At 42.8% G+C, this 25,982-nt stretch overlaps 2 protein-coding genes across 2 annotated transcripts; both read left to right on the top strand.

The window, feature by feature from the left end:
* The first annotated feature begins 80 nt into the window (after positions 1-80).
* On the top strand, positions 81-18,336 carry LOC106520283 (DENN domain-containing protein 5B). The gene is made up of 21 exons (XM_014012259.1): positions 81-387; positions 5,051-5,160; positions 6,204-6,909; positions 8,448-8,635; positions 10,063-10,581; positions 10,665-10,896; positions 11,021-11,171; positions 11,267-11,357; positions 11,434-11,553; positions 11,666-11,818; positions 11,911-11,989; positions 12,078-12,153; positions 12,287-12,415; positions 12,493-12,614; positions 12,697-12,842; positions 12,934-13,055; positions 13,946-14,130; positions 14,270-14,352; positions 14,435-14,561; positions 16,339-16,513; positions 16,872-18,336. The coding sequence occupies exons 1-21, from the start codon at positions 282-284 to the stop codon at positions 17,053-17,055; spliced, it is 3,804 nt and encodes a 1,267-aa protein (XP_013867713.1). The 5' UTR covers positions 81-281; the 3' UTR covers positions 17,056-18,336.
* Positions 18,337-20,285: 1,949 nt separating this feature from the next.
* Positions 20,286-25,982, top strand: sinhcaf (SIN3-HDAC complex associated factor; the record flags this gene model as incomplete). Its single annotated transcript, XM_014012260.1, is given in 6 exon segments — positions 20,286-20,402; positions 24,284-24,411; positions 24,489-24,588; positions 24,677-24,800; positions 24,880-25,030; positions 25,685-25,982. Coding segments are annotated over 5 exon segments (801 nt in total), but the record flags the coding sequence as incomplete, so codon positions are not given.

Here is a 25,982-nt window from a genome sequence, read left to right as displayed (position 1 = left end):
TCTCTCTCTCTATTCTCTCTCTCTCTATTCTCTCTCTCTCTCTCTCTCTCTCTCTCTCTCTCTCTCTCTCTCTCTCTCTCTCTCTCTCTCTCTCACCCCCCCAGCCTCCTCCCTCGGATGACCAAGGCTGGATCTCCGGACTCCATCCCAGTCAGACGGTGGGAACATCCGGACCAAGCGGCACCGAACAGAACCACCCGCACCGCACCTCCTCCGCGATGAGAGCCCGGGGCTTAGAGCAGCAGTAACCAGGCAGCCGTCGCACCGTCCTCGCCTGCAGGATGACCGGAGCCGCCGGAGGACCGACGGCTTCTTGCCGCTTCGCCCACTATTTTGTCGTGTGCGGAGTGGACACGGAGACGGGCCTGGAGCCGGACGATGGAGCGGGTAAATGCTCAGGAAATAACATTTAAAATAAAACACCCACACAGCTACAAGATAATGTTTTTTATGACAGATTTATCAGTTTCATAAAGACAATTGCGTTGTGATTTATTTAGTGATGCTTTTCTCAGATGACCTATATGGGCAGGAAAATATCCCCAGATTTATGTAACAACCACACTGTCACAATGATTGCTTCAGATATCATGGCGTTATTAAAAATAAACATATTTATAAATCAAAGTATAATAGAAAATCACATAAAACGCATTTCAAATKATCTAAAATGACATTTAGACACTAATTATCTGCACTGTCTGGTCCTTTTGGGTGACCTCTGCCTGAGAAAAACACTGCTCCTTGTATTATATTTTATTGTTTTTAGAATGAGTCAGTTGTGAGTATTTTTTCTGCAGTGTTTGGATCAGGAACACAGCAGCTAGAACCAGGCTGAGCGAACAACAACAACAACATCCTGTCCTGCTCAGTAAAGCTGGAACACAGCTGGAGAACCGAGRCAGAGGCTCAGGGCGATGGCAGACCTGGGATCTTTGTGTTCCCGGAGTCACAAAAAGGCCGAGAATCATCCGTGTCGTGGCTCCTTTGTCTCAGGGCAGATGAGAATGTTGTAAATCTGGGATGTGGGAGGAACAAAAGCCGTGGAAATGAATGTTAGTTTGTGAGAATGGATGTGATGACAGCAGGGTTTATTTCTGTTTGTTCTCAGGAATTTAAAAAAGCCATCATGAGGTGTTATTTTCTTTGAGGACCCTTTTTTTTTTTTGCAGGGGTTGTGACGTTTGCTTGTGTCTGTTTGTGAGGAAACAGAACCATCAGAGTGTGCCCAACGTCACTTCCAGCTTTCTGGAGCAGCASACAATAGTCACACCCTGTCCTCCCCATGTCCTCACTGTTAGCAGCTCCACCGGGGAGGGGTCCGACTTAAAGCACAGAGCAAATTAATAAAAACAGCTCATTTAGGTCAAGCTTTATTTGGCGTTGCATGAATTTTCAGAGCTCAAACCAATCGCTCAAGTTGATGTCCACCCCCCAACTGTTGCAGTGAGTGACCATGCCATCTGAGCTGCTTACTTAACTTAGACTAGTGCTCATGTGTGAGTCTCTGCTCTTTTTTGTCTCTTTGTACACACATTCTACATCAAACAAGTCGTCCATAATAATAAAAAAAAACCTTGGCAAGACACATGAAGGATGAGGTAACGTGGCATCTGTTGTTGTGCGATGGTGTAATTAGTGAATGCCCACGAAGAGACAATCTGCTCTTGTTGGCTTCTCAATAGACGGCCCAGTGTTTTCTGCAGCCTAATCACATTTCACACGAGTCTGCCTGTTGGAATGCTGGACGTCCGAGGCTGCACGGCGGGCCTGGTGGTGGTCACAGGGTGGGGGGGTGGGGGTGTGTGACGTCGGTGCAGGGGGAGAACTCTCTGACCGAACAGATCTGCTTTAAATTGTAAAACTGACTACAGAGTTCAGTGCTCTTATCCAGGGCAGAAATTCACTTTAAGTAAGCCTTAAAGGTGCCTCAAAAAACTCATTACCAACAAACAAAATGACCTTTACAACCARCTGACCTTAGCTAAAATAAAGATGGCCGTAATTCAGTTAGTTTTACAAATAATGAGCTAAAGTTTGAGGTGATAGTAGCTGAGAGTTATTCCCAACAYGTACTTTGAGCACCAACTGRTTGGACCTGATTGGATCTGTTTGTTTGCAAAATACAGTAKATCAAGAACTGTTGGATTTTATTGAAACCATCCATTATCTTGCACTCGTTCTGGAGTCGGGTCTCAGGGGCAGCAGCTTGAGCAGGGAGRCACAGACCTCTCAATCCACAGCCACCTCTTCCAGCTCTTCTGTAAGGACTCCAAGGTTTTCCCAGTCCAAACGAGAGACATAGCCTCTCTAGGGTGTCTGGCGTCTTCTCCCAGTCGGACATGCCTGAAGCACYCCTCTAGAGAGGCGTTCAGGAGGCATCTTTACCAGAAGAACCACCTCAACTGGCTCCTCTCGATGTGGAGGAGCAGCAGTTCTGCTCTGGGTCTCTCCTGGATATTAGAACCTCTCACCCTATATCTCTAAGGGAGRGTCCASTTATTYTGAGGGGAAAACTCATTTYGACCACCTSTATCTCRTTYTTTTGGTCACTACCCAAAGTTTGTGSCCATAGATGAGGGTAGGAACGTAGACCAACCTGTAAACAAGAGAGCTTYRCCTTACAGCTCAGCTCCATCTTCACCACAACAGACCAGTACAGAGTCTGCAAAGCTGCAGACTGACAGGAGCACATCATCTGCAAACAACTATCCTGAGGCCACCAAACCGGACTCCCTACACCCCCTGAATCGATGACAAGTTTTATTGAAACTTTCAGAATGTAATCAATGSATGAAGAGCTACAACTAAAAAACTTTTGGAGTCAACCTGATTCAAGATGGCTGCCACAGCTGAACAACAAAAAGTCCATAACTCAGTCAGATATTGGACTAAAATGTGATATTGTAGCAGCTGAAAGTCATCCTCAACATACAGGGGTTAGACAATGAAACTGAAACACCTGTCATTTTAGTGTGGGAGGTTTCATGGCTAAACTGGACCGGTCTGGTGGCCAATCTTCATTAAATGCACAATGCACCAGTAAGAGCAGAGTGTGACGGTTCAATTAGCAGAGTAAAAGCACAGTTTTCCTCAAAATATTGCAACGTACACAACATTATGGGTGACATACCAGAGTTCAAAAGAGGACAAATTGTTGGTGCACGTCTTGCTGGTGCATCTGTGACCAAGACAGCAAGTCTTTGTGATGTATCAAGAGCTACAGTAATGTCAGCRTACCACCAAAAAGGATGAACCACATCCAAAAGGACTAACTGTGGACGCAAGAGGAAGCTGTCTGAAAGGGGATGTTATGGTCTAAAACCAGGTGTTTCAGTTTCATTGTCTGACCCCTGTATGTTTTGAGAACCGCACATTGTGAAAGATTGCAGCAACAGCAGATTAAACCAGGTGTCAGTTTGAATATCCAAGCCCTCTTCAGACTCGATGTTCTTGTTTTGAGTTTGAGAACTATTCATCTGTGATTTCACGACAAAACTGGCATCAGTCAGTGCCATCTTCTGTTAGGTCTGCCCTCATCTGCTGGTGTAACGATGTGATGAATGGGACGGTTCAGCCTGTGAGTGTGAGTGATGTCCACTTTTATGGCTCTTCATGCTGAGAATGGAGCCGTTTCAGGAACGGAGGCCAACTTCAGGGCTGTAAATCCCAGAGATGGATGGTCTAATCTGTGGAAAGCRTATGAAACACATAATTTAATACTAAAGTGAACAGCAACGAGAGGGCGGCCATGTTTGGAGGAGAAAAGCAGTTGAGAAATGATTCGTTTGAGTTTTAGACTCAGATTATCTTTTGCTGAGAAAAGACAGAGGTAAAGCTGCTTTTAGTCAAATCTTGATCACATTAATATTGTGTCTAGATCAAATTTTAGCTTAATGTCAGTAAAACTGACTGAAATGTAACCATTTTTCATGTACGTGCRTAGTTTGTCACAGTTTTCTGACACGTTATGTGAAACAACGAGGGAGTTGTAATTACTGCTGATATAAGGTGTGATGTGTGAATTAGCTGGCTAATAGCTGGTGATTACAGCCTAACTGGAACAGACATTTCAGCTTCAATTCAAACWCTAAAACAAACCTCCCACCTCCTCCCCTGCTCTGTTAAACACGTAACTGGGAACTCATACCGGGAGCTGGGTGTTTTTTTTTTTAAATTGTTCCAGCTGATGAAACCAGAGATGACATAACCGATGACGAGCACAAAAGCTTCGTTTTAATGGTTGTCTGCGAGGCCACGGCGGAAACGGGTGCCATGGCAACTCTGTGTCTTGATTCTGCCTCCTCAGCCTCCGATTTGTGTCCCTTACAGAGAGATGGAGAGAGAGCACCGACTCGCACTGGTTTCAGTGCCGGCCGCCTCCCCCGCTCACCGGTGTGACTCTGTTTAACTCCTTTCCTCGCTCGGTGTCGGTGCTGCCGTCTCGAGGTCTCGTGCCTCACCTTGTTGGCAGGTGAAATGGACGTTCCCGCTGCTGCGTCAAASCTTGCGAGGGACAGGAGGATGCTGGATTTTAATTTGTTGTGGATTTTGCTCTTTGATGTCAGTGAATCCACTTCATGCTGGAGAGTGAACAAACAAAAAAGTACTCAAAATGTGGATGAGTATTAGATTATACCCTCTGAATCACATTTTTAAACGTGCTGCAGCACTTTACACCTCAGCGGGTTTATTGTGCATCCATGAACTGCATTTGCAGGAATTCAGATAAAATATGCGAGTTCTCTTCAAAATACTTTCAAATAAATTCAGCTCTCTCTCTTTGAGTGAATGCACAAAGAGTTTTTGCTGCAGTGTCAAGAGATGAGCTGCGTTGAACCGTCTGTCTTTTCATGGTATTGAGTGGAGTTATATAACCTTCGCCAGGCTCTTTCCTCCCTGGAACAGCGGCGTTGTCCTCTCTGCCAGCAGCAAAATAAAAATGAACGTTATGTTTCTAGTCCGCGGCAGATGTCCTGTCTGCATCCTCTAATTTTAACTCTGGTTGAAGGGAATTTCACAAAAACGTTGTTTTCTCTCTGACTTTCAGGTGAGAGTTTCGAACAGAGCCCCATCCRGCGGTCCTTCAAGTCCAAAGTTCTGGTGCATTACCCGGAAAACACGGACAGGAACCCGTTTAACAAAGATGCTGTCAACATGGTGAGATGTTTGGTCGCACGTGAAAGCTCTGAAGGAACATTTGTTTCTCGCAGCAGATGTGGATTTGTTTTACTTGAACCTTTCGTTTGTAATTTTTTATTTATCTTGGGCATCATTTTTAAAGTACCTGTGACATCAAATTTTTGTAATAAATATGAATGCATTTTTGGAAAGAGAACATATTGCAAAGCAGATTTTACACCGCTGAGATGAACGGTTGTTGAGATATTTGCATGTAAAGAAACAGGAAGGGATGTCAAAGGGGAATGTCTGCATGTAAACAGAGTGATGCTACAATAATTAGAGAAGAATCGGATGTTTCTTTAGACTATTTTGAGTCACYATCAGAGTTGAAGAAGAGTTTAAAAAAGATTGTTTGAATAAACAAAGACTAGAGAGTTTCATTTCCTCAAGAGTTCCCCTTTGATGTCACTTCCTGTTTCACTTTGCTGAGCCAAATTTAAGAGAAAATATGCCATTTATGAGACAAAATGGGTAAAATCATGTGAAATATGCTTATTTTCTTAAATACAAATATGTTTTATTTGACTTTTTGTGTTTGAAGGATGAGCATGTCACAGGCCCTTTAAGTATCTCCTAGTAAAGATGAATGAATATCAAAACAGAATTTATGTTTAGCTTGTTTTATTTTAGGTTTAAGACACTTTTTATTGAACAACATACAGATATTTGGAGCARTAATCTGATTTACCTTACAGAAAAGTTTTAGTTTTGTGTCGCGTTTATTCAAAATGCACTTTTTAAAAGCGTCTATTAAGACCAAACATCCACTCTCATACAGAATCAGAAGCCAGGGATTAAAAATGTGTTCGAGATGAGACTGAAGAACAAGGCAGTGTTGAGCAATCAGAAGATATAAGTGATATAAGATATAAAGTGCTTTAATATTCTCAAACAATGGTTTTAAAATGTGTGACGAGCCACTGAAGGGATGTTTCATAAGTTAAAGAGCTCACTAGTAATGGTGAGTTTTAAATCTCCGGTTAATTCTGACATTTCTTTGCTGCTCTTCTTGCTTCCAGCTCTGCATGCCCAGAGGTCTCTCCTTCTGCACCCAGGCGGACAGACTGGACCCTCGGTTTCACTCTTTCACGCTCGCCTCTGACGACGGGACGCGCTCCTACGGCTTTGTTCACACCTTCTACGAGGCGGTGACCAGTCCCCAGATCATCACTGCCATGCAGACGCTCCATCAGATGCACCACGTGGAGCACCACTCGTCCTCGTCCTCTTCTTCCTCGTCTTCCTCCGCCTCCTCGCCCTCCTCCTCCAGCATGGACTCTCTCGCGAGCAGCCTGGAGGAGTCAGACGCCGAGTCTCTGGCAGGGGTCTCCGGCTGCCTCGGCTGCGTGGGCTCCTTCGATGCGGCGCGCGACACGCTGTACGTGTCCAAGGCCCTCTGCCTCATCACGCCGCTCCCCTTCCTGCAAGCTTCTCGTCAGTTTCTGGCTCAGCTTCACCAGGCCGTGGCGTCGCAGACAGCCCCACCCCTCCCTCTGGAGAGCTACGTCTACAACATCCTGTACGAGGTGCCCCTGCCTCCGCCTGGGCGCTCTCTGAGGTTCCACGGGGTGCAGGGGCCCATCGTGTGCCAGCGGCCCGGACAAGGGGAGCTTCCTCTGGGGGACTACCCTCTTGGCGAGGCTTTCTCCCTGCTGGGCGTGGACAGTATGGTGAAGTTACTTACCTGTGCACTGCTGGAGACACAAGTCCTGCTCTACTCTAAGGGTAAGCTCCTGACTCGGCAGGATTAAAAACCACTCACTGCTCAAAAGGAAGATGGATCTGTTGCTTCTGAACTGCCTCACAAGATTAATTTAAGCAGTTCAAATATTTGGAAGTGGGGTTCTGTGGAAAGGACGTGAACAGTTAATATCTTACCTGTTGTAGATAGCTCTCAGTTTGGAGAAACAGTTTCATTCAGAGAAAATTAATGAAATTATTCTTAATCCAGGTGTAGACAAAACAAGTGGATTTTTTTTTGTCCTAAAACAACTCCAACTTAAAATATTTTAGTTCTGCTGCCTGGTCACTTCTATCGAGGTATGTTATTTTTCTGCCTGAATATCCATGAAATACAATAATTGACTGCAATGTAAAAGTACAGTATTTATGTAAGTATAATGTGACCCCCCATTTTTTGAGCTTAAAAAGCATTAAAAAACTGATTTTTGTGTATGATGCTACCCGTAATTTCGTACAGACTTCAGAATTTTTCAGCCTTTGTGGTGTACCCTCTGGTAAGGAAACTGATTATTTTGGGGCTACATATTTTTGCATGACACCGGTAAAGACTTCTTTGAAGTCCACGTCTTCCTCCCATCTCTGGGGTTAACCAGACAAAAAATATATATATTCCTCCTGATTCCTCATCCAACAATACGAAACTCTCTTTAAATGTCTGATACTCATTTAGATAAAACAACAAACGACTTTGTTTATATGTTTATACTTTACTGTGTGTGTGTGTGAGAGAGAGAGTGAGTGGAGGGGAATTATGATGATTTATCCACCATGAAACAATATTTCAGTTATATACGAGTATTGTGATAATACATGAGCAAAAAATCTTTCAAAATTTATTCTCATATATAATAATACGACCCCCGCCCAACTTTCTGGATGATTTTTAGGTAAAATTTTTAGCATTATGCACACATAATTACAGTATATAAAGTAGTTAGAGCTGCACAATTTTAGAATAACATATTAATAATAGTATTAATAATATTGGAACACTTTTTCTCATTTTCTCTTCTGTCATCTAAATCAGTTGTGGATGAAAGCTTTTGCTGATGGCAGCAATCCTTTTGCCTTACCCCTGCTCTGACTAGCCGCTAGGTCGTTGGTTTAGTCTGAATTAAACTTATTTTTCCAAACTGAGGTTGTTCATGTAGCTGTCTACAACAGTAAGTGAATCGTTTTTACCCTTTCCACAGAACSTTGCTTTAAAAGATGTGAACTGATCTGCTGTTTCTTTATATCAATATGAAACACCGGCCTGAAAGCTAATTTGTCAGACAAAATAATAAACTCCTGCTTCACACAAACACTTTGCGGATATTATTAAAGAATAAAAATCTGTCTTAGTGGAAAATATAATTTGTGTTTTTATGAAAATCAGAATGTTGGCTCTTTGAAGTAAGACTTATTAATAATTTAGCTTTTTTTTAACCTGCTAATTAAAAGATAAGACGTGACTTCAGTCCTGACGTCTGGATTTAAGAAGCTGACGTTGGCAGCATCTCCTTCTTGTCTCCCTCCAGACTACCAGCGTTTGATGATGGTGGCGGAGAGCATCACCACGTTGCTGTTTCCGTTTCAGTGGCAGCACGTCTACCTGCCCATCATCTCCACGCCACTGCACCACCTCCTGGACGCCCCCGTGCCTTTCCTGATGGGGATCCACCGCAGGGACGGAGCGCAGAGATCCTCCCTCCACCTTCCACACGAGGTATCGAGCTAAACGAGGAGCCGATGTGAAAAAAAAAACTGCRTTTTTGCTGGTCTGTGCTTCAGAATGCAGCGAGACGGTTATATAAAGAAATCTGAGAAGCCTCTTTAGCTCTCCCCCCTGCCTCTGGCTGGTCCAACTGGCGCTCTGTTTTTCCCTTCAGAGATGTCCCAAATCTGAATCCGAGCCTGCATCCCACATCCCTTTTCTGCTCCACGAAAATCTGGCTGAATCCTCTTTGAAGTCGCTCTGCCCCAGAAAACGGCGGCAGCAAGACAGCTCCTGGGAGGAGATAAAAGAAAAACGCAGAGCTGACTAATCCAAAATAATGGGCTTCAATGAATAATGAATGGAAATGAGAGAATGGGATTATTTTTTTCTAGCTTATGTTTAATCCCGTGGAGAATTGTTGGGTAAATTCTAGAAGGTTTTTGTTAGGGGGCAAATARATGAATATTTTGTGTTGTTTCTGAAAAATATGACCTCTTGAGGTGTTGTTCTATCTTTGGTGCATCGTTTTTCTTCCTTGACTGGATGATACAAAGTGAAAAGTGTGGGGGATGATTCTGCACAGGGTCCTCCTGAGGCTTTGAGCTGTCAGCTTCAGGTCACTGCTGAAGGTTGCATTGACGCTGACTGCTGCTTACAGAGGCTTTTTTTTTCTTTCAAATTGCTGCCCATCTTTCTTACTCCTGGACAACGATAGGCTCAGCAGGTTTCAGAGGTCTACAAAGTATTTGAAATAAAAAAAACTAAGTAAAAGTAAAAATACCCTAACAGGAAATGACTTTGGTAAAAATTAATTTCACTGATAAGAAAAGTACTTAAGTAAAAGTCATAATAATCTAAAAAAACTGAAAGTATTTTTACACACACTCTAAGAATTGAAGTGCTTAATTTACTTAATCAAACTGGTTCCATTAAAACGAGTATTGTTTAGAGTGCATACGTTTTCTTGATGAATTTGTCATATTAAATTTGCAGCTGGACGTTAAATTTTAAAGTGTGACTTAGACTTTAAAGTGTTTTAAAGTCTAAGTTTTATTTTTATGATTTAAATTTAACAAAATAAAAGTAAAAGTTACGGTTAAAAACATACATGCTTAAACCACAAAAATCCTCAAAATAATGACTCAAGTACTGTAACAAAGTAAATGTATTTATTATAAACCTCAGGTTTGCACCTCTTTCTGCACGTTGTTCCTCGCTGACACCATTTTCTCGCAACGTCTCGAGCTGCTGTGATAACGCTGGACAATCCCCCACGAGATAAAAGCCTGCGAGCTCTTATCGTAGTGAAACACAAAGAATTTGTTAATGGAGTTCCTTCATCCTGCAGCCTAATTGGAGCTCAGACACTTTATCTTCATGAGATAAATCTGWTTGGTTAAAGTCAAGTGGAAAATCCTTTCCATTCCTCTCCGCAGGCCAATCTGTGCTTTGTTGATATCGACAACCACTGCGTCGAAGCCCCCGAGGACCTCCCCCTGTTCCCGGACCAGACTGAGCTCATTCAGGAACTGAGCGAGGTTTTGTTGCACTTTGGACTCCCGCCGCAGGCAGGAGCGACCACTCAGCCCGCAGCGAGCGCCACCGTCACCGCCGCCGACTCCCCTCGCCTGAGCAGCCTAGTGCTGGAGGACCTGATGGAGGACAGGAGGAACGGGAACCTCGGAGGAGAGGAGCTGGYGGYGCTGGAGAGGCTTCAGGCTCTGGCGAAGCGGTGCGGAGGAGGAACGGCGTCCGAGGGAGGGAAGACGCTGGGACACGTGTTCGAGGAGGAGGAAGAGGAGCTGAAGGCTTCCAAGCTGAACATTCAGCTGAGGGAGGTGTTCGCTGTCCGTTTCGCTGCCATTTTTGGCAGGTATGAGGAGTTTATCGTCAACGGCGCGACGGATTTAGACTCCTGGTTGAGCAACCGAGAGGGAACCTGCAGCTTTGATAAGGTACCTYAGTCGACGACAGATCTAATAAAACAGTTTTTGTTTTTATTGGTAAATCATCTGATTGAGTTCACTCTCTGTTTTAGGGCTCCTTCCTCTCCGTTCAGCCAGCAGCCCACTTGCACTTCTTATCCCGGTTCCTGGARACGTCCATGTTTTCGTCCTTCGTGGATGGGAAAATTCTGTCCCGCTGGCTGGACCGGGAGCCGCTGCAGCAGCTGTTTGACAGCCGTTTGGATCGAGAGCGACTGTACGACCTGAGCGACGAGGAGTCACGCAACCGTCCTTACAGGAAGTGCACCACGCTCTCCGAGTCAGGTATGAAGGTGCTCACGTAATTTCCTAAAGTTAGCAGCAGTTTAATCCCCTCAGGTACAACTTTACTGTTTTATTTTCCTCTTCAGTAGCAAATGAACATGACGTCCGTGCTTTTTGTCTGCAGCTCAGACTATTGAGCAGCGGCTGCTGAAGACCGACCACACGGCGTTGCACCCTCACCTGCTGGACATGAGGATCGGTCAGGGTCGTCACCACCCAGGATACTTCCCAAAGCTGCAGGCGGATGTGCTCGCGCAAGCGCACAACACTCACAAGTGAGCCTCCGATTCCTGCTGTTAGTCAGAAAGAAACCCTCCTGATTCTCCTCATCRGAGTAAACGGTACATTTTACTTCATCRTCATCGTCTAGGTGGTCCAGTCGCGTCACGGCTTCACGCAGGTCCGAACCCAAGAGGTCAACGGTTGTWGATCCCTCAGGAGAGGACAAAGAACCCAAACAGGTACCGTCTTTCACTCAGACACCGATCAACTCACAAGCTTTTATCTGATGCTTAACCCTTTTATCTTGTTGAACAGAGGCACGCCTTTGCAAGGAGAATCATTCGTCAGTCCAAACTACTCGACCCGTCGCCTCAGGCCGTGTCTCAGACTCACAGAGAGTTCGCCGATGGGCTGTTGAGCGAATGTCGTCTGAAGGTGAGCGCAGCAACAGATGCACGGCTGTCGTTGAATATTTCATCATAACAGCTCAAGGTTAATGCAGAACCTCTTTTTTTATTATGGCTTTTCTCTTCTATTTTTTTTAAAGACTAAGCGGATGTTAATGGAAAGGATGGGGAAGGAGTGCGTGGAGCTGGGTCAGGGAGAAGCCAGCATCACAGGCCTGCAGGAGAACACGCTCATCCACGGTCTGTGTGATCTCCTGGAGAGAACCTGGGGCCACGGTCTGCAGMTCAAACAGGTCAGACGTATAATCTGACCAACGTTTCGTGAGGGTGGTGTCCAACTGGAAACTAAAAGTCAAGGTCTGACGTTTGCGTTTGTTCTGTTCAGGGTAAGTCGGCACTTTGGTCCCATCTGCTTCATTACCAGGCTGCCCAGGAGAAGACGGAGGGACCAGCTGATGTATCAGGTCAGAGCACAACTTGACAGGATTTCTTTTAAAAATCATTCAATTAAAAACCATCTGAACATTTGTGTCGAACTCTCTTCTTGTCCAGGGTCTAACTGCTTGGACCAGAAGCTGCTTGATGACGGCACTTTGCTGCAGAGAAGCTCCTTAATRCAAGACATGAGGTAATATATGAAAATCCCCTGGTTTTATGAAGAGAAGTGTTAAAATGACGACACTAGCTTATGAAATGACTTTTATGTTTTAGAGTTGTGTTTTTCTTTGGTCCAGTCACGCCTGCCTGTACATTCTCCCCAGATTTATCCAAACCATGAGAGACGATCTGTCTGAGGTGGGTCAGACCAGAGCCTGGATCCATTTGGCTCTGGAGAAGAAAATGCTGTCTCAGCACCTCAAAGAGCTGCTGGCCAACCAGGAGCTGCTCAGGTCTGAATCTTCACCGTTCCTTCAAGCTGTCAGTTGTTGTTTGTTTGTAGCTTTTCTGATGGAGGTCCCTCTAACAGACAGCTGTACAGACCTCATGCGTTCCTGCTCTGCGAGGAAGAACGGGAGCAGTTTTTATTCCACCTGCTGTCTCTCAACACCGTGGACTACCTCTGYTTTACGCACACCTTCACCTCCGTCAGTAAGTAGCAGGAAGAATTCAGACTTGTAGCTTTTATGGACGCAGAGAGCTTTATTAATGTACTGTCGGCATCCTTTCTCAGGTATTCCATACCGCGTTGTTATTATACCCATGAAGAAGCTGAGCATCGCCATGGCCACCGTTAACCCCTGGGTGTGCGTGTCCGGAGAACTGGGCGACTCAGGAGTTAGACAGGTCCCAAAGAACACACAAGAAATCTTTTTCCAGGTTCGTGCTCTCCACTTTTTCAGATCAACACGCGCGCAGTCGAAATATGTTTACTGTAAAGGAAAAAWATTCCCCGTGATGCTTGTTTCAGTGCAAGAACCTGGGCAGGCTGAGCACCCTGCAGCTGGGGGTGCAGGAGAATTCGGGCCTGTTGGCCAAGTGTCTGGTCGATTCCGTGATGGTGTACAACGAGATCACGGGACACACCTTCAGGTGAGGCTAACGCTCGGATCGTTGGTAGATGCTGACTGTGACATCCCAGCAGCTGAATCTGGAATAATCTGCTTACTGACAAGAACTATAGAAAGAACACCAGAGCAGAGCAGTTTTCCCACTTTGCCTCAGTCCATTTGAAATGAGCTTTGGACCAGAGTTTCTGAACGGTGTTCACATATGGCTTCACCACGACCGACCGAAGCAACGCCCTCATGACTGAGGATGAGGCCCCCATTCTGTTGATCCATCTCCTGCTTCATCCTGCCATCAGTTGAGAACAAGACACCCAGATACTCAAACTCCTCCACTTGAGGCAGAGACGCTCCACCCCCAAGAGAGGAAACTCCACCCCTTTACGGTGGAGAACCACGGCGTCAGATTTGGAGGAACAAACTCTAATCCCTGCAGCTTCTTTTGGCTTCAAAAATTGCCTGTGTTCTCCAGATTCTTAAAAAATTTTGATCATGTTATGAGCTGGAGATGATGGGAGATTTAAAGTCCTCACTTTTTTTTGTTATTGTTGAGGAACATTATTCTTGAATTGTTCCACTAAATTTAGACACAGCTTTCGATAGACTGAACATCTATCCATCTTTGCTTCTGAGAGATTTATCTTCTCTAAAATGCTGTTTTTATACCCAGACCTCTAACGAAACTGCTGCCAATTAACCTAACCTGATGCAAAACTCTCCTCCAGCTCTTTCTTTATATATATATATACCTTTTACATACACAGCACTTTTATGTTCAACTATGAATAAATTGTTGCTTTTATAAATCACTATCTCTCTTTATTAAACATTAACACATGACTCACCTTTTGAAATTGTAGATAATTTTCTTTCTATTTAAAATGTAATAAAACGCTGCATCTTTTGATCCTCGAGGTTCCCGTGTGGCCGGTGGCTGGGGAAGGGTGTGGGTGACGGCAGCTTGGAGCGAGTCCTGATCGGTCAGCTGGTGACACCCGGTGCAGAGGAGGATTCTGGACGATGGACAGGAACTCCTCCGGAGCTGACGTCTCCATCTCAGAGTGTGCGGAACGTGCTGGGCTCTCTTGGCAGCCGAAGCCGTACGTGCTAACTCAGAACACGTACTTCCAACACAATAGCTGACCTACTTTGTCAGCTCATCGTAATAACAGATCATGCTGGTGTATCACTTTTCTGTAAAGCTACTGTATATTTCTTACGCCTCGTTTGTCTTCTTAGGGATGAGCTCTCTTGAAGTTCAGGAGGACCTGAGGGAGGCAGCGAATAACCTGGTTAAACATTTCCACAAACCTGAACAGGAGGTGTGTTATTGTGATGAAGAGATCAGAACRTGAAGTATTTTCTTACCGTGTCTCATTAGTTTCTTCTCTTGTGTCAACCCAGAGGGGGAATCTGACGGTCTTGCTTTGTGGCGAAGGTGGGCTTGTGCTCGCTGTGGAGAAGTTCCTCCTCCACGGGTTCCGATCCAACCGTCTTTTCCAGAGGAACGTGTTCGTTTGGGACTTYGTAGGTAAGGCTGGTGTTGTGATATTTCTACTTCCTGTCTCCATCTAGTGGTGATTGTGTCCGTTTTTATCTTAGGACTCTTGCCACAAAGTGTAGCGCCTGTTTCACACGGCAAGGTTTTAAAACCTGAGAGACCCCACACATGAAAAACTCATAGATTTAACAGGTTTATTTTGCACAGTGTGTGGTGTACAGCCACACAGCAAAGACAACACACAAAAAAGATTTCACTCACAAACATTCAGATGTCAGGCGGTAAATCTCGCAAAATCTCTTGAGATCAAACCTGAGTTCAAAGTAAATAAACATGAGAAGCAATGGTGATAGTTTGAGAAAAAAAACTATACAAAAAGACGCCTCCAATGTCCACAGGACTTTATGGTGCTCCATGCCGGTTGACTCCTCCATGTTTCTGTCATCTGGCTTTCTGATTGGCTGCAAGCTCGTTTGTCCTCGAGGAACACCGCACACGTTTGGWTGTCGGGTGAAGACCATCCAACATGTTGAATATCCCTGATTTGAGATCGAAAGAGGTCCMGACSTCCTTCTGAGCCGATTWAATCACTCTTAACTAGGCATGGGCCAAATACCAGTTTCAAAGTRTACCGTGATGTGAAAAAGTCACAGTTTGAAAACAACTAAAATTTTCTGTCATACCATTTCTACGGTATAAGTGTATTTTGTTTTTCCTCTGGTCTGTGCCACTGCAGACTTTCCCCCTGTGACCCCTCCCCAGTGCACCCCTGCACAGAGGAGCCGTAACACAGACCGTAACACTCTGGGTTACAGCTGAAGGCAGAGGGTTCCCCAAACTTTKTCCCTGTCTAAAATAATAAATCTAGCTATATGAAAATACTTTGGATGCTGTAAAAAAGACAGACAGAATGTCTTGTGGACCGTAGAGGCAACGCATCTAACTTGATCGCAGCCCCAGGTAAAGTTTATGCTATCTAGAAATGAACGAGCTAACTTTAGCATCAGATTGTGCAACATATCACCGTGTTGCTGTGGCTTAATGCACCAATCACAACTTGTCTGCAAAACTGAGTTGTTGGATTGTGTATTTGATAAGTTTTGAAAGAAAGGCGATGAAACTGAATGCCTGCTTTAGCCAAGCTGAACGTGTGGTTCATAAACACGCATTCGTAGTTGTGATTTCTTGTTTCTATGTGCATATAATTATATAATCTTTACGTGAAAAACCCTTCTGAAATTTAAACCACAAAAAAAACTCCCAACGTGATACATTACTTCAATAAAAAGACTTGTCGTGCAGTATACACTGACTTGTCTTAACAAGTAAAGTAGTAAAAAAGCGTTTATCTTACTAGATGTAAACTTTATCAGGATAACCTAATTGCATTAGGTGCTAAAAATCATAAGTATAAATGCACACAGGTAAATAAAATTTCAGCATAAAGCCTCTGAGATCTAAAAACAGCTTCCAAAGATAATTAAAGTTGAATATGATAATAGAAAAGATGTTTTCTTTTTTTAATAACAATTTCAAAATAAAACTTTTTAAAGCTGTAATCATAATACCATCATACCACGGAATTGTGATATTTTTGCCCAAGGTTATCATACCGTCATAATTTCATACCGTCCCATGCCTACTCTTATAACACGTGGCAGGAATATCTATAAGATTCTCTTTAGGGCCATCACGATAATCAGGTGTCCTTAAGATTGTCAGGAGGGGAAAATCAGGCAAAAGATCGACATTTATCTTGCTGTGTCACCAGGCTGAACTGAAAGTATCTTCAACTCTTTTCCTGTAGAGAAAGCAGTGGTTTCAATGGAGGCCAGTGATCAGATGGGTGACATGCATGGATCGATGCTGACGACGGGTCCACCGTGGGATTTACTATGCCACTACGTGAACGYCATCAACGCTTCGCCCCGAAACATCGGAAAAGAGGGAAAGTTCCAGCTGTTTGTCTGTCTCGGAATCAGGTGAGCAAAAGCACAACAACCTTGAACAGCATAAACCTGTTTTTAGGGATCGGACGCAACATGGGTGACAAAAAACATCCTCGTTACTGATTGTTTAAAGGGATGATGATGTAAAATCCACTTTTTTTACCCGTTAATCCATTTATCCTGTTGTGTACTTGTATTGCAAAAAGGTTGAATTGCAGTTCCACTTTACATAGACCAGARCTGAATGATTTAAATGTGAAAAGGAAGGATTTAAAAGCATGATGTGTCGCCTTTAAAGCTAATTTCTGTTTGAAAATAATTGTCTTTCTTTAATTGAAAGTTAACGTGGTAGTTTTATAATCAGCTAACTGTCTGTGGTTTCTGTGGACAGGGACAGACTTCTGTCCCAGTGGTTCCCCCTGCTGGCAGAGTGTCCTTTGACCCCTCGGACGTACGAGGACGGAGCTCTGCTGCGGGACCGTGCAGCCATTCACTCCCTCTGTCGGATTCTCCAAACCCTCAACGAGTTTATTGTCACCCTGGAGGCRGCGCTGGTGAAAGGGGTTGACCTCTGACCCCAACGTGGTCCTGCTCTTAAAGACTCTGATGAGTTTCCAGCTGCGGGTCCTTTCAGACACCTGAGAAATGTGACTTCATCATGAAGATGAAGCAGACGGAGACGCCGGCTACTGAAGCACCAAACATATCTGCCTTGTTCCGCTGATCTAGATGTCTTTATAAAACTGTACTTGCTTCAAGACGTAGTCTGTTTACACTGTGAAACCCTGTCTCCTCCAGGAGAAATCTCACACCTGCGTTAGATATTTTCCCCCTTACATGAGTTTACCRTGTTTAACTGTCCGACTTACTGCTCGCACTTGAACTTTGAACATGCATGGCCAGGATTTCGTTACTTTGGGTGTTATAATCTGAACAGTCATGACTCAGGCTTTGTTATTCTGTTATTTAATATCATAGTGAATACTGTATAGTCAAGAGTAATAGTGCTCTGTTTGTATAATTTAAACATGAAACTGTTGAAGAGCTCTTGTTATTCAGTGTGACGTCTGCTCTGTTTATTTCAGTTCGAGGTCGTGTGCTTATGAAAACTTGAGTTGGTGAAAACACTGAATCCCAGCTGGTGTCCTCATTGTGTCAGTCCAAGTGCTGTTATCATTTTTGTCAGAAAATCTTTCCCCTCCCTCGACTCATATTGTAAATATTTTTGCTTCATCAGAGACACTCGCTCTACCCATCCATTTGAATCGTTTCCAGTTGTTGAGTTTGCTGTAAACACTTTTTTTCCTGTTTAAAGGCATTTTGTTAGCTTCTGTGAACAATAGACTCCAAAAATGGTCACACTTTCTTAAGTGAAAAAATAGAAAGGCTGTTTGAATCCAAACTGTTGAGTCATTTTTTGCTAAATGCATACGATGAATAGAGCACAGGTTCATAAAAATGTAAATATTATGTTGATAAGGCGTTTAATTTACCAGCTGAACAAGTATTAAAATGCTGTTTTTACTGCACTATCCTGCAAGCACTACTGTACGTACCCCACTATGACTGTCTTTGTTGTTTAAATACAGATTAGAAAAAGCAATAAGGAATTATTTATGAAGTGTGCTGTTGACCATTAAAGTTACTGAGATGACTGTGATGTTTCTCTGTTATTTTACAGACTGTTTACTCAAAGTTGAGATATTAGCAACTTTTTTTTTCTAAATGTTTCGTTAATGAAGCTACAACTCCTGGCAAATACAGAGAATCATGGTTTTATTTTGGCAAAACAAATATGTAAGTGTCATTCAACAGCTTAACGTTGTGTTTGTCAAATAAAAAATAACTTATTTGTGGCTTGTCTTTCAAATTAAGTCAAAAATAATGATTGTGAGGCATTTTAATCAACTAGGATCTAACGTTCTCTTAGCTGCTGACAGATTTGTTTTATTTTACATTTTTAACTTTAAATTGTCCCATCAAAATCAAAACAAATGTTTTTCTTGTCTATTTACACATTGACATATCTTATAGAGAATAAATTAAAGTGTCTGTGACATTAAATTTTTGTAATATAATTTTATTTTTGAAAGATAAATGTATTTATTTTCACGCCGTTGAGATGAACCGTTGAGATATTTGCATGTGCAGTAACAGGAAGTGATGTCAAAGGGGAATGACGGCATGTAAACAGCACCACTACAATGGCTAACAACACAGGCTGTAGAGAAAAATATGTTTTAGATTACGCATCAAATTCAAGGGCACCACTAAATTTATTCATTTTTTTATTTAATTTGGAAATAGTTTTTATATCAATGGTAAACTTTATGATTCAATATAACAAAATAAACACATTTAAAGGTAAAGGATACAAGGCTATTGCTCAGGGGGGCCACAATTACTGTAAGTGAGAATTATGAGCAATAGTCCTGAAATGTCTCAAATTAAGCTGCTTTAAAGCCAGCATTGACTATAAACTACATCTCCCATAATGCATCTYAGTGTCGKAACATGGGAGAGGTCAGAATTCAAGATTTGCCTCATCTCAATAGAGTAAATCTCTCACTTTAACTTTTAAGAGTATTTCTGTATATTTCACAATCAGTCAGCTGTACACGTAATACTTTTCGACATTTGTAAGAGGATGTGTTAAAATGCTGTTTCTATGCAAGAAATACCACGTAGAGCTCAGTTATTTTTTTGTTAGCAGCAGCAACGAGACAAGGAATGGGACGTTTTCTGTTTACTCAAAGTTAAACATGAAACGTCARAGTTAATTACAAATGGCCCTCTGAGGGCCACTATAATTTATCATAATTGTCATATTTTTTAATGAACTCTTTCCAAAACTGAATGCATGCACCACTAGATGTTTTATTGCTAAAATTGTATGTATTGTGCCAACTTTCCTAAATATAAAGAGTTTTGTTTTTACTTTTGGTATTTGATGTATATGCATGTCACAGGCACTTAAATCATTACAAATCCCAATTTTTATTGAGGAATTTCCATGTAACTCCACCTATAAGTATGTAAATGTGTTTGTTTTTATAGATTTAATTGAAGCTGCAAAAAGTAAAGTATCTGCCGTCATCTTCTTTTCCCRAAGCAGATTTATAATTTATCCCAGAACAATTTTATTTTGTTACAATTAGTTCCAGTCAGTGCGGTGTATTATTAACTGCATATTTCCCGCATTATTAAACTAAAAGCCCTACTGYGTGTAAATTAGTTAGTTAATCAGCTATTTAATGTCTCCACTGCAGGTATTTTCAGAAATTCCTGTGTACAGAGTCATTTGACTAAATAAATGTGATTGAGTGACTTTTTTTGTTTAATCTTTTAGCTTTTGCTGTGCAGTGGCTACAGCTAAAACATATAACCCACCTTGTACTTCACACTAAGCTGGTTGTTTTCGCGCATTTCAAGCCAACAAAAGCCCTCCTCGGTGCTAGACGGCGARCCCCCTGAAAGCTGCAGGCCCTCGGCAGACCAGCCATCTGGCGTCGTGTAGTAAAGCAACAAGCCCCGCCCCCCTGCTCGCATTCTCCAATCTGCCATAGCAACCGCGGCCGAGCCCCCTGTTCCCGCGTAATGTTTCCATCCTTATAAGGCCAGCGGAGCGCGGACGCACGCAAACGTCATACGTCGTTTATGCAAATTGTTTGATTGAAGAAAAGGAAAGAAAAAAAATAAAAAGGCAGAACAGCAGCAGCCCTCTGCTCTGAAATGGAGGCGTGGATGTCACGCATGCGCACTGAGTTCACAACTATCCAGCCCCGCCCCCCACCCCCAACGGTCGCCTCTCGAGCTCAGACATCAACAAGCGGGTTACGGATGCGGGTTGGTTTTCTTCATCACCTCCTCAAGGATTATTATTATTATTGTCCCACCAGCGTCGAGAAAGTCCTCAAGCAAGGTAAGGGACGGCGGTCGCTTCCGGTTTCTTCTTCTTCTTCTTCTTCTTTTTCCCCCCGGCGGGTTTTAAAGTCTTAATTAAAATTAAAAACAAGCTCCGCGTTGTCTCGAAACAATTTTTTCCAACATGGCCTGCTGCGTGGTGTAGCTTCATCTACTGTTCACGTTTTATACTTAAAAAAATGTCACGAAATAACCGCGAGGATGCGTTTTAAAAGGAGTCAGCTCGCGTGCAGGCAGGCACGAGGAGCAGAGGGAGGCTGCTGCTCCTGCTCCTGCTGTTGTTGTTGTTGTTATAACTGCTCCGCCGCGTGGGGAAAACCACTATTATTCAACTAAACTCGAACAAACCGTGGTTTCTTTCAGAAACACGGCCTCTGTAAGGACCGCAGCAGGCTGTGAGGTGTTTGTTTCTGCTGAATAGTTGTGTGTCTCACGCCCACCCGGGACTGGAGATGCGTATCAAAACGCGGGTTGCTGTTGTCAACAAAACACAAACTCTTCCTGAATCCTTTCATTTTTATTTTATTTATCCGACTCAAACTGCTCCTAAATACCCGGTGTCAAAGACGTGGATAAAAACGACTTTTTTTGCTTTTTTAAAAAGGAGGCACTCGCTTTGAACTTCGCGCACATGATGCAGTTGAATGTTGGGACGAGTAATAACAAAAGAGTAAAGATCAAATTACACGACCGGAGCCAACAGATCTGTTTAAATGTGTACGTTTAGGTTATTTTTACATGTTTTATATATGTCGTGCGTCAACGTGAAGTTGTTGTAGAGAGATGTTGAAGTCGGGGGGGAAAGGTGGGCTTCTCGTTCAGAGCAGAGAGAGGACGGTCATAAAATGGGTGCGCAAGAAGCAGGTCGTGTGGCGTGCCATGCTTCCTCTCCGGAGTGGGCGGCTCGAAATGAGCGACACGCACTTTTCCTCTCAGCAAACAACTCGAAAAGTATTATTTTTAAAAGACGCCCAGCGTGTTGTTCACGCAGATGCGACAGCTTTCAGGTTGTGGTTTGTCACATTTTACTCGCTAACGTTGCAGCTTTTGCGGAGAGTCGCATCACACCCCCTTTTCTCCAATGCCTCCGCCTCCGAAGCGTGTTGCCATGTTGGCTGACGTCACGCTACTGTATTCTGCTGCAGAGATCGTCTGTGTTGTGACGATGACCGACGCGGAGATGAAAATAAAGTGCGGGTCAAACCTGGTGTCAACTAGGGCTGTGTATTGGCAAGAATTTGTCGATACGATACATATCATGACAGAGGGGGTCACGATTACGATATATCCCGATGTATTGCGATACTGTAAGCAAGGCGATATATTGTGATTTTTTTGGTCCAAAAATTCTATTAAATAAAAACCTCTTATAGGGGGAAAAATGAAAAACCAAAATTCATTGTCTCAGAAAATTCTAATATTACATAGACATACTTTTGATACATTTAGCTGTGTTCTGCTTTGTATGTTTTTTATTTTGTTTGTTTCATATTTCTTATTTCATCCATATTTTCAATTATTAGACTAAATTTGCCAATAAATAGGTTGAAAATATATATTTTTGCAGCTTTTAGTTTTTAATATTAATTTACAATATGGTCACCAAACACCTCAAGAGGTAGAGGAGCCAAATGGCTGCCTCACTGCTGCCAACTAGTGGTCAGAGGCTGAACTACAANAAAAAATCAATACAGGGCTTTAGAATATCGATACAGTATCGGGAAATGAAATATCGCGATATTTCAGTGTATCGATATTTTCTTACACCACTAGTGTCAACCAGATCTGGCAATGGTGGCATGCCACAGCTGGCCCGGTTGTAGTTTTTTTTATGTGGTGCTGGCCTGTGCATGGACCGGCTAGCAACCAAAGGGCCGCCATTCTTTGCAGCAGCTGAATGGTTGCGTTATAGGGCCAGACAAATTTAGCTGTGTAGGTGCATTTTGTTAGGGCACCAGTTTAAAAAAAATATCACTAACACATTTTCGTTATTCGACTCACTTTCCTTTTACATTTTGCATTTTTTTAACGAATGAAAAATTTGTGTTTAAAAACATTTTAAATAATTTTACAATGATACAATAATTACATTTTATACGTATCTTTATTTTCCATTTGAACTGTTGTTTTTAAGTGTGTTTGGTTGATGTAGAAATGTTTTTCGGAGCTTTTAGTCCAGATCTTGATATTACTGTGGAAATACACACACGTCTATGTTCAAATAGCAGACCTTGCTTTAGCAGTTAACTTACACTAATATCTGAGAACAATTAGGTGCAAAGGTAATTGAATCTGCCGCTAAATGTGAAAGAATAAAACAATTGAAATATAATAACAATTAATTGTTTTGAAGTCTAAGCTGTGTTGTTTTGTTTTTTCATATTTTTCTTGAAAGTGTACTGTGAATCTCTCGTTCCAAATAAAGCTGCACGGTATATTAAAAGATATATTTAAATATAGCAGAATAAATGTCAGTATCAGTACTTGGAGAGATTTAATTTAAGTCACACTGGGAACATATTTTTACTGTATTTGTTCCATGAGATAAAAAGCACAGTTAATATCAGGACATAGGCCTTGTTGATACTAGAGGTGGTAAATCTGCTTCACTTTATGGACTCAGATTAATTTGACACTGGTGTGTTTACCTGCTTGTGTTTTTTTTTCTATATTTCTATATTTAATTTAACCCATTACTAAATAAAAGTCCATCATCTGAGCTGTTTTTTCTAGTGAGTCGTCTGCAGCATTTTCAAGGATTAATTTTTTTCTGCTTGTCTTCCTATTCAGAGACTTAGCTCTGATATGATATATAAAAAAAGATTTACAAACAGGTGTAGTTTTTATAGATTTCCTTTTGCAGAATTATGAGCCAGGAAACTAATTTAAAATCAACTATTTTTTTCTACCTATAGCGTGGAAACAGAAACTGATGCAATAAAGCAGCCAGAGTGAGCGGTCTGCAATTTTATGTGCTCTTTGTTTGCTCTCTGTGGCTGTCAGAGGACCCCAAGGACTGATGGCAAAAAAAAAAAAAAAAAAAATCCAGTCTGGGGGGCGCGGCTCGCAGTTTTTGCCGCAGTTCAGGTCCACATGTGTCCCGAAGAATAATTTTGCCCAGCAACACAAATCAGCCCACCTCTGGGGTTATAGCAGCTTTTTTCCTGCAGACTAGTTTTTTTTTTCTTCCGGTATAATTTAACAGTATTTTATTTATTTTTTAACTTGTGTGTATTTAGCAGTTAGCTGCATTTTGCCTGCGGGCTCGCAGTGAACGTGTGCAGCCAGTTTCCAAAACGTGGCGTGAACCGTGGCGAGCGCAGCGTGATGACATGATCTGTCTGACTGCTGACCTACTTCCACCATGTGGGTCAGAGATGCTCCGACTGGAGCTGGGCTGGATGCTGATGACTAAACATATTACACACAACAGCAGTTAAAAACATATTCTGACTGGGTTTATTGCAGACTGCACTGGAAAGGTGAAGGGCAATCCTGTTTTTGTGTCGTAAAACACAATAAATATGTCTGAGTTGAGAAATTAAGTCAGATCATTGCCTAATATTGTAGCATTTTACACTTCCTGTTTGTTAGCAAAATATCTCATGAACCATTGATCAGATTTTAATGAAATTCTCACAAATTAAATCTTTGTTGGACCTCTGCTGATTAATGTTTTGAGTCAATCCAATATAATAGGTCTGCCACAGCTAGTCATTAATATTCAGTACAAAATGACTAAGATTTTGTCATTATATTTGATATGCTAAAAAATTTGGTGTGATTCAAGTGCTGCAGTTTACTGGTGGTGCACACAGATTAAAGTCTGAGGGGCTAAAATATAATTATTATTATTATTTTTTTTCAATATCCACCCAGATGTTTGGCTTTCACAAGCCCAAAATGTACCGGAGTTTGGACGGATGCTGCATCTGCCGTGCAAAGTCGTCCAGCTCTCGTTTCACAGACAGCAAGAGGTACGAGAAGGACTTCAGGAGCTGCTTCGGGTAAGAGACAAACCACTCTTTTTTTTAAATTTTTTTTGTGATGGAGTTTTCTGAAAACCTAACAAATTGTCTTGCAGGTTGAGCGAGACACGTTCCGGAGAGATCTGTAATGCCTGCGTGCTCCTTGTGAAGCGGTGGAAAAAGCTTCCTGTGGGAACCAAGAAAAACTGGAACCATGTACGTTTTTTTTTTTTACTTTWCCGCCATTTTTTTAAAAATCTCCTCACAAAATCTGTTTGAGATTTAAAATCTTGTTTTTGTACAGGTTGTTGACGCCAGAGGAGGCCCCAGCCTGAAGATCACCTCCAGACCCAAGAAGATCAAGTCCATCTCTAAGAAGGCCCGGCCGAGCCAGATCAACAGGCTGCAGAAAGATCTCAAAAGAAACAGTCAGTTGTGCCTGGTGTACCTCGGCTGCAGTGTGTTTATTCTGCCGTCTCTAACGTCATTTCCCCGCTCCGTCACCAGATTCAGACGCCCACAGCACGACCTCCAGCGCCTCTCCTGCTCAGTCTCCCAGCTACAGCAACCTGTCGGACGACGGCTCGGACACCGAGCTGAGCCCGGGTTCCAGCCGCTCCCCGGTTTTCTCCTTCCTGGACCTGACCTACTGGAAGAGGTACGGCTGGATTTGAAACGACACAAAGTTGTGTTGGCTTGGAGAGCGGTTCACCCACACACTTCTGATTGTGATTCACTTTGATGAAACGGCTCCAATCGTGCATCTCATTTAAACACTTTAGTGAAGAGTCACACACGACACACATCCTGCAGTTTTAAACTGATCTCATGTGAAATTAATATTACAAAAATACAATGAAAAGTACAAACAAGAGAGTTTTACTCACTGTTGAGTYGTGATAAGTAGACGCCGTCATGAATTCAGAACTCTCCCACCTTCYAACTGGGAATTCCCACTGGAKGGGCAGTTCAGTTTAAAATTTAGGACTTGAAAGTGGGAAATTCCCACTACCTAGTGGGCAAAAATGCAGCTWCACCGTCTGAATCATAAATTTAAAGTTTACAATCGATTTACTTATTTAATATATTATATAAATTATGTTTTATATGTTTGATTAAGCAGTAAAAATAATTGGCGTGTCTACTGGTGGACACAACATACGCCCCCCACAGGCCACGTTTGGCCCTCGGACCTTGAGTTTGAATATGTAAAATAAAATAAAACGTGCTGTATTAAATTCCTTGCAGTATAAAACACAGAGTTTTAATATTCCTGTGTTTATTTCAGTCATGTTGTCTGTTTTTGATGCAGGCAGAAGGTTTGCTGCGGAATAATCTACAAGGGTCGCTTCGGGGAGGTGCTGATCGACCCCCATTTGTTCAAACCGTGCTGCCGCAACAAACAGCGTCAGCAGCAGCAGCAGCAGCCGCCGCAACACGAGGAAGAGGAGGACGAGGACGAGGAAGACGAGGAGGAAGAGGTTGAGGTAGAGGAAGGCCAAGTGGGGGTGGAAAAACCCCAGCTGGAAGAGGAAGCGAAGGAGGGTGAGGAGAATGCGGAGCTGTGCGTCACCGTGACAACGCCTCCAGTCGGGAGCGGGGGGGATGGC

The sequence above is a fragment of the Austrofundulus limnaeus genome, unplaced genomic scaffold, assembly GCF_001266775.1.
Source record: "Austrofundulus limnaeus strain Quisiro unplaced genomic scaffold, Austrofundulus_limnaeus-1.0 Scaffold90, whole genome shotgun sequence".
NCBI lineage: Eukaryota > Metazoa > Chordata > Actinopteri > Cyprinodontiformes > Rivulidae > Austrofundulus > Austrofundulus limnaeus.
Note: the sequence above shows the minus strand (reverse complement) of the source record. Positions and strands in the feature narration are given on the sequence as shown.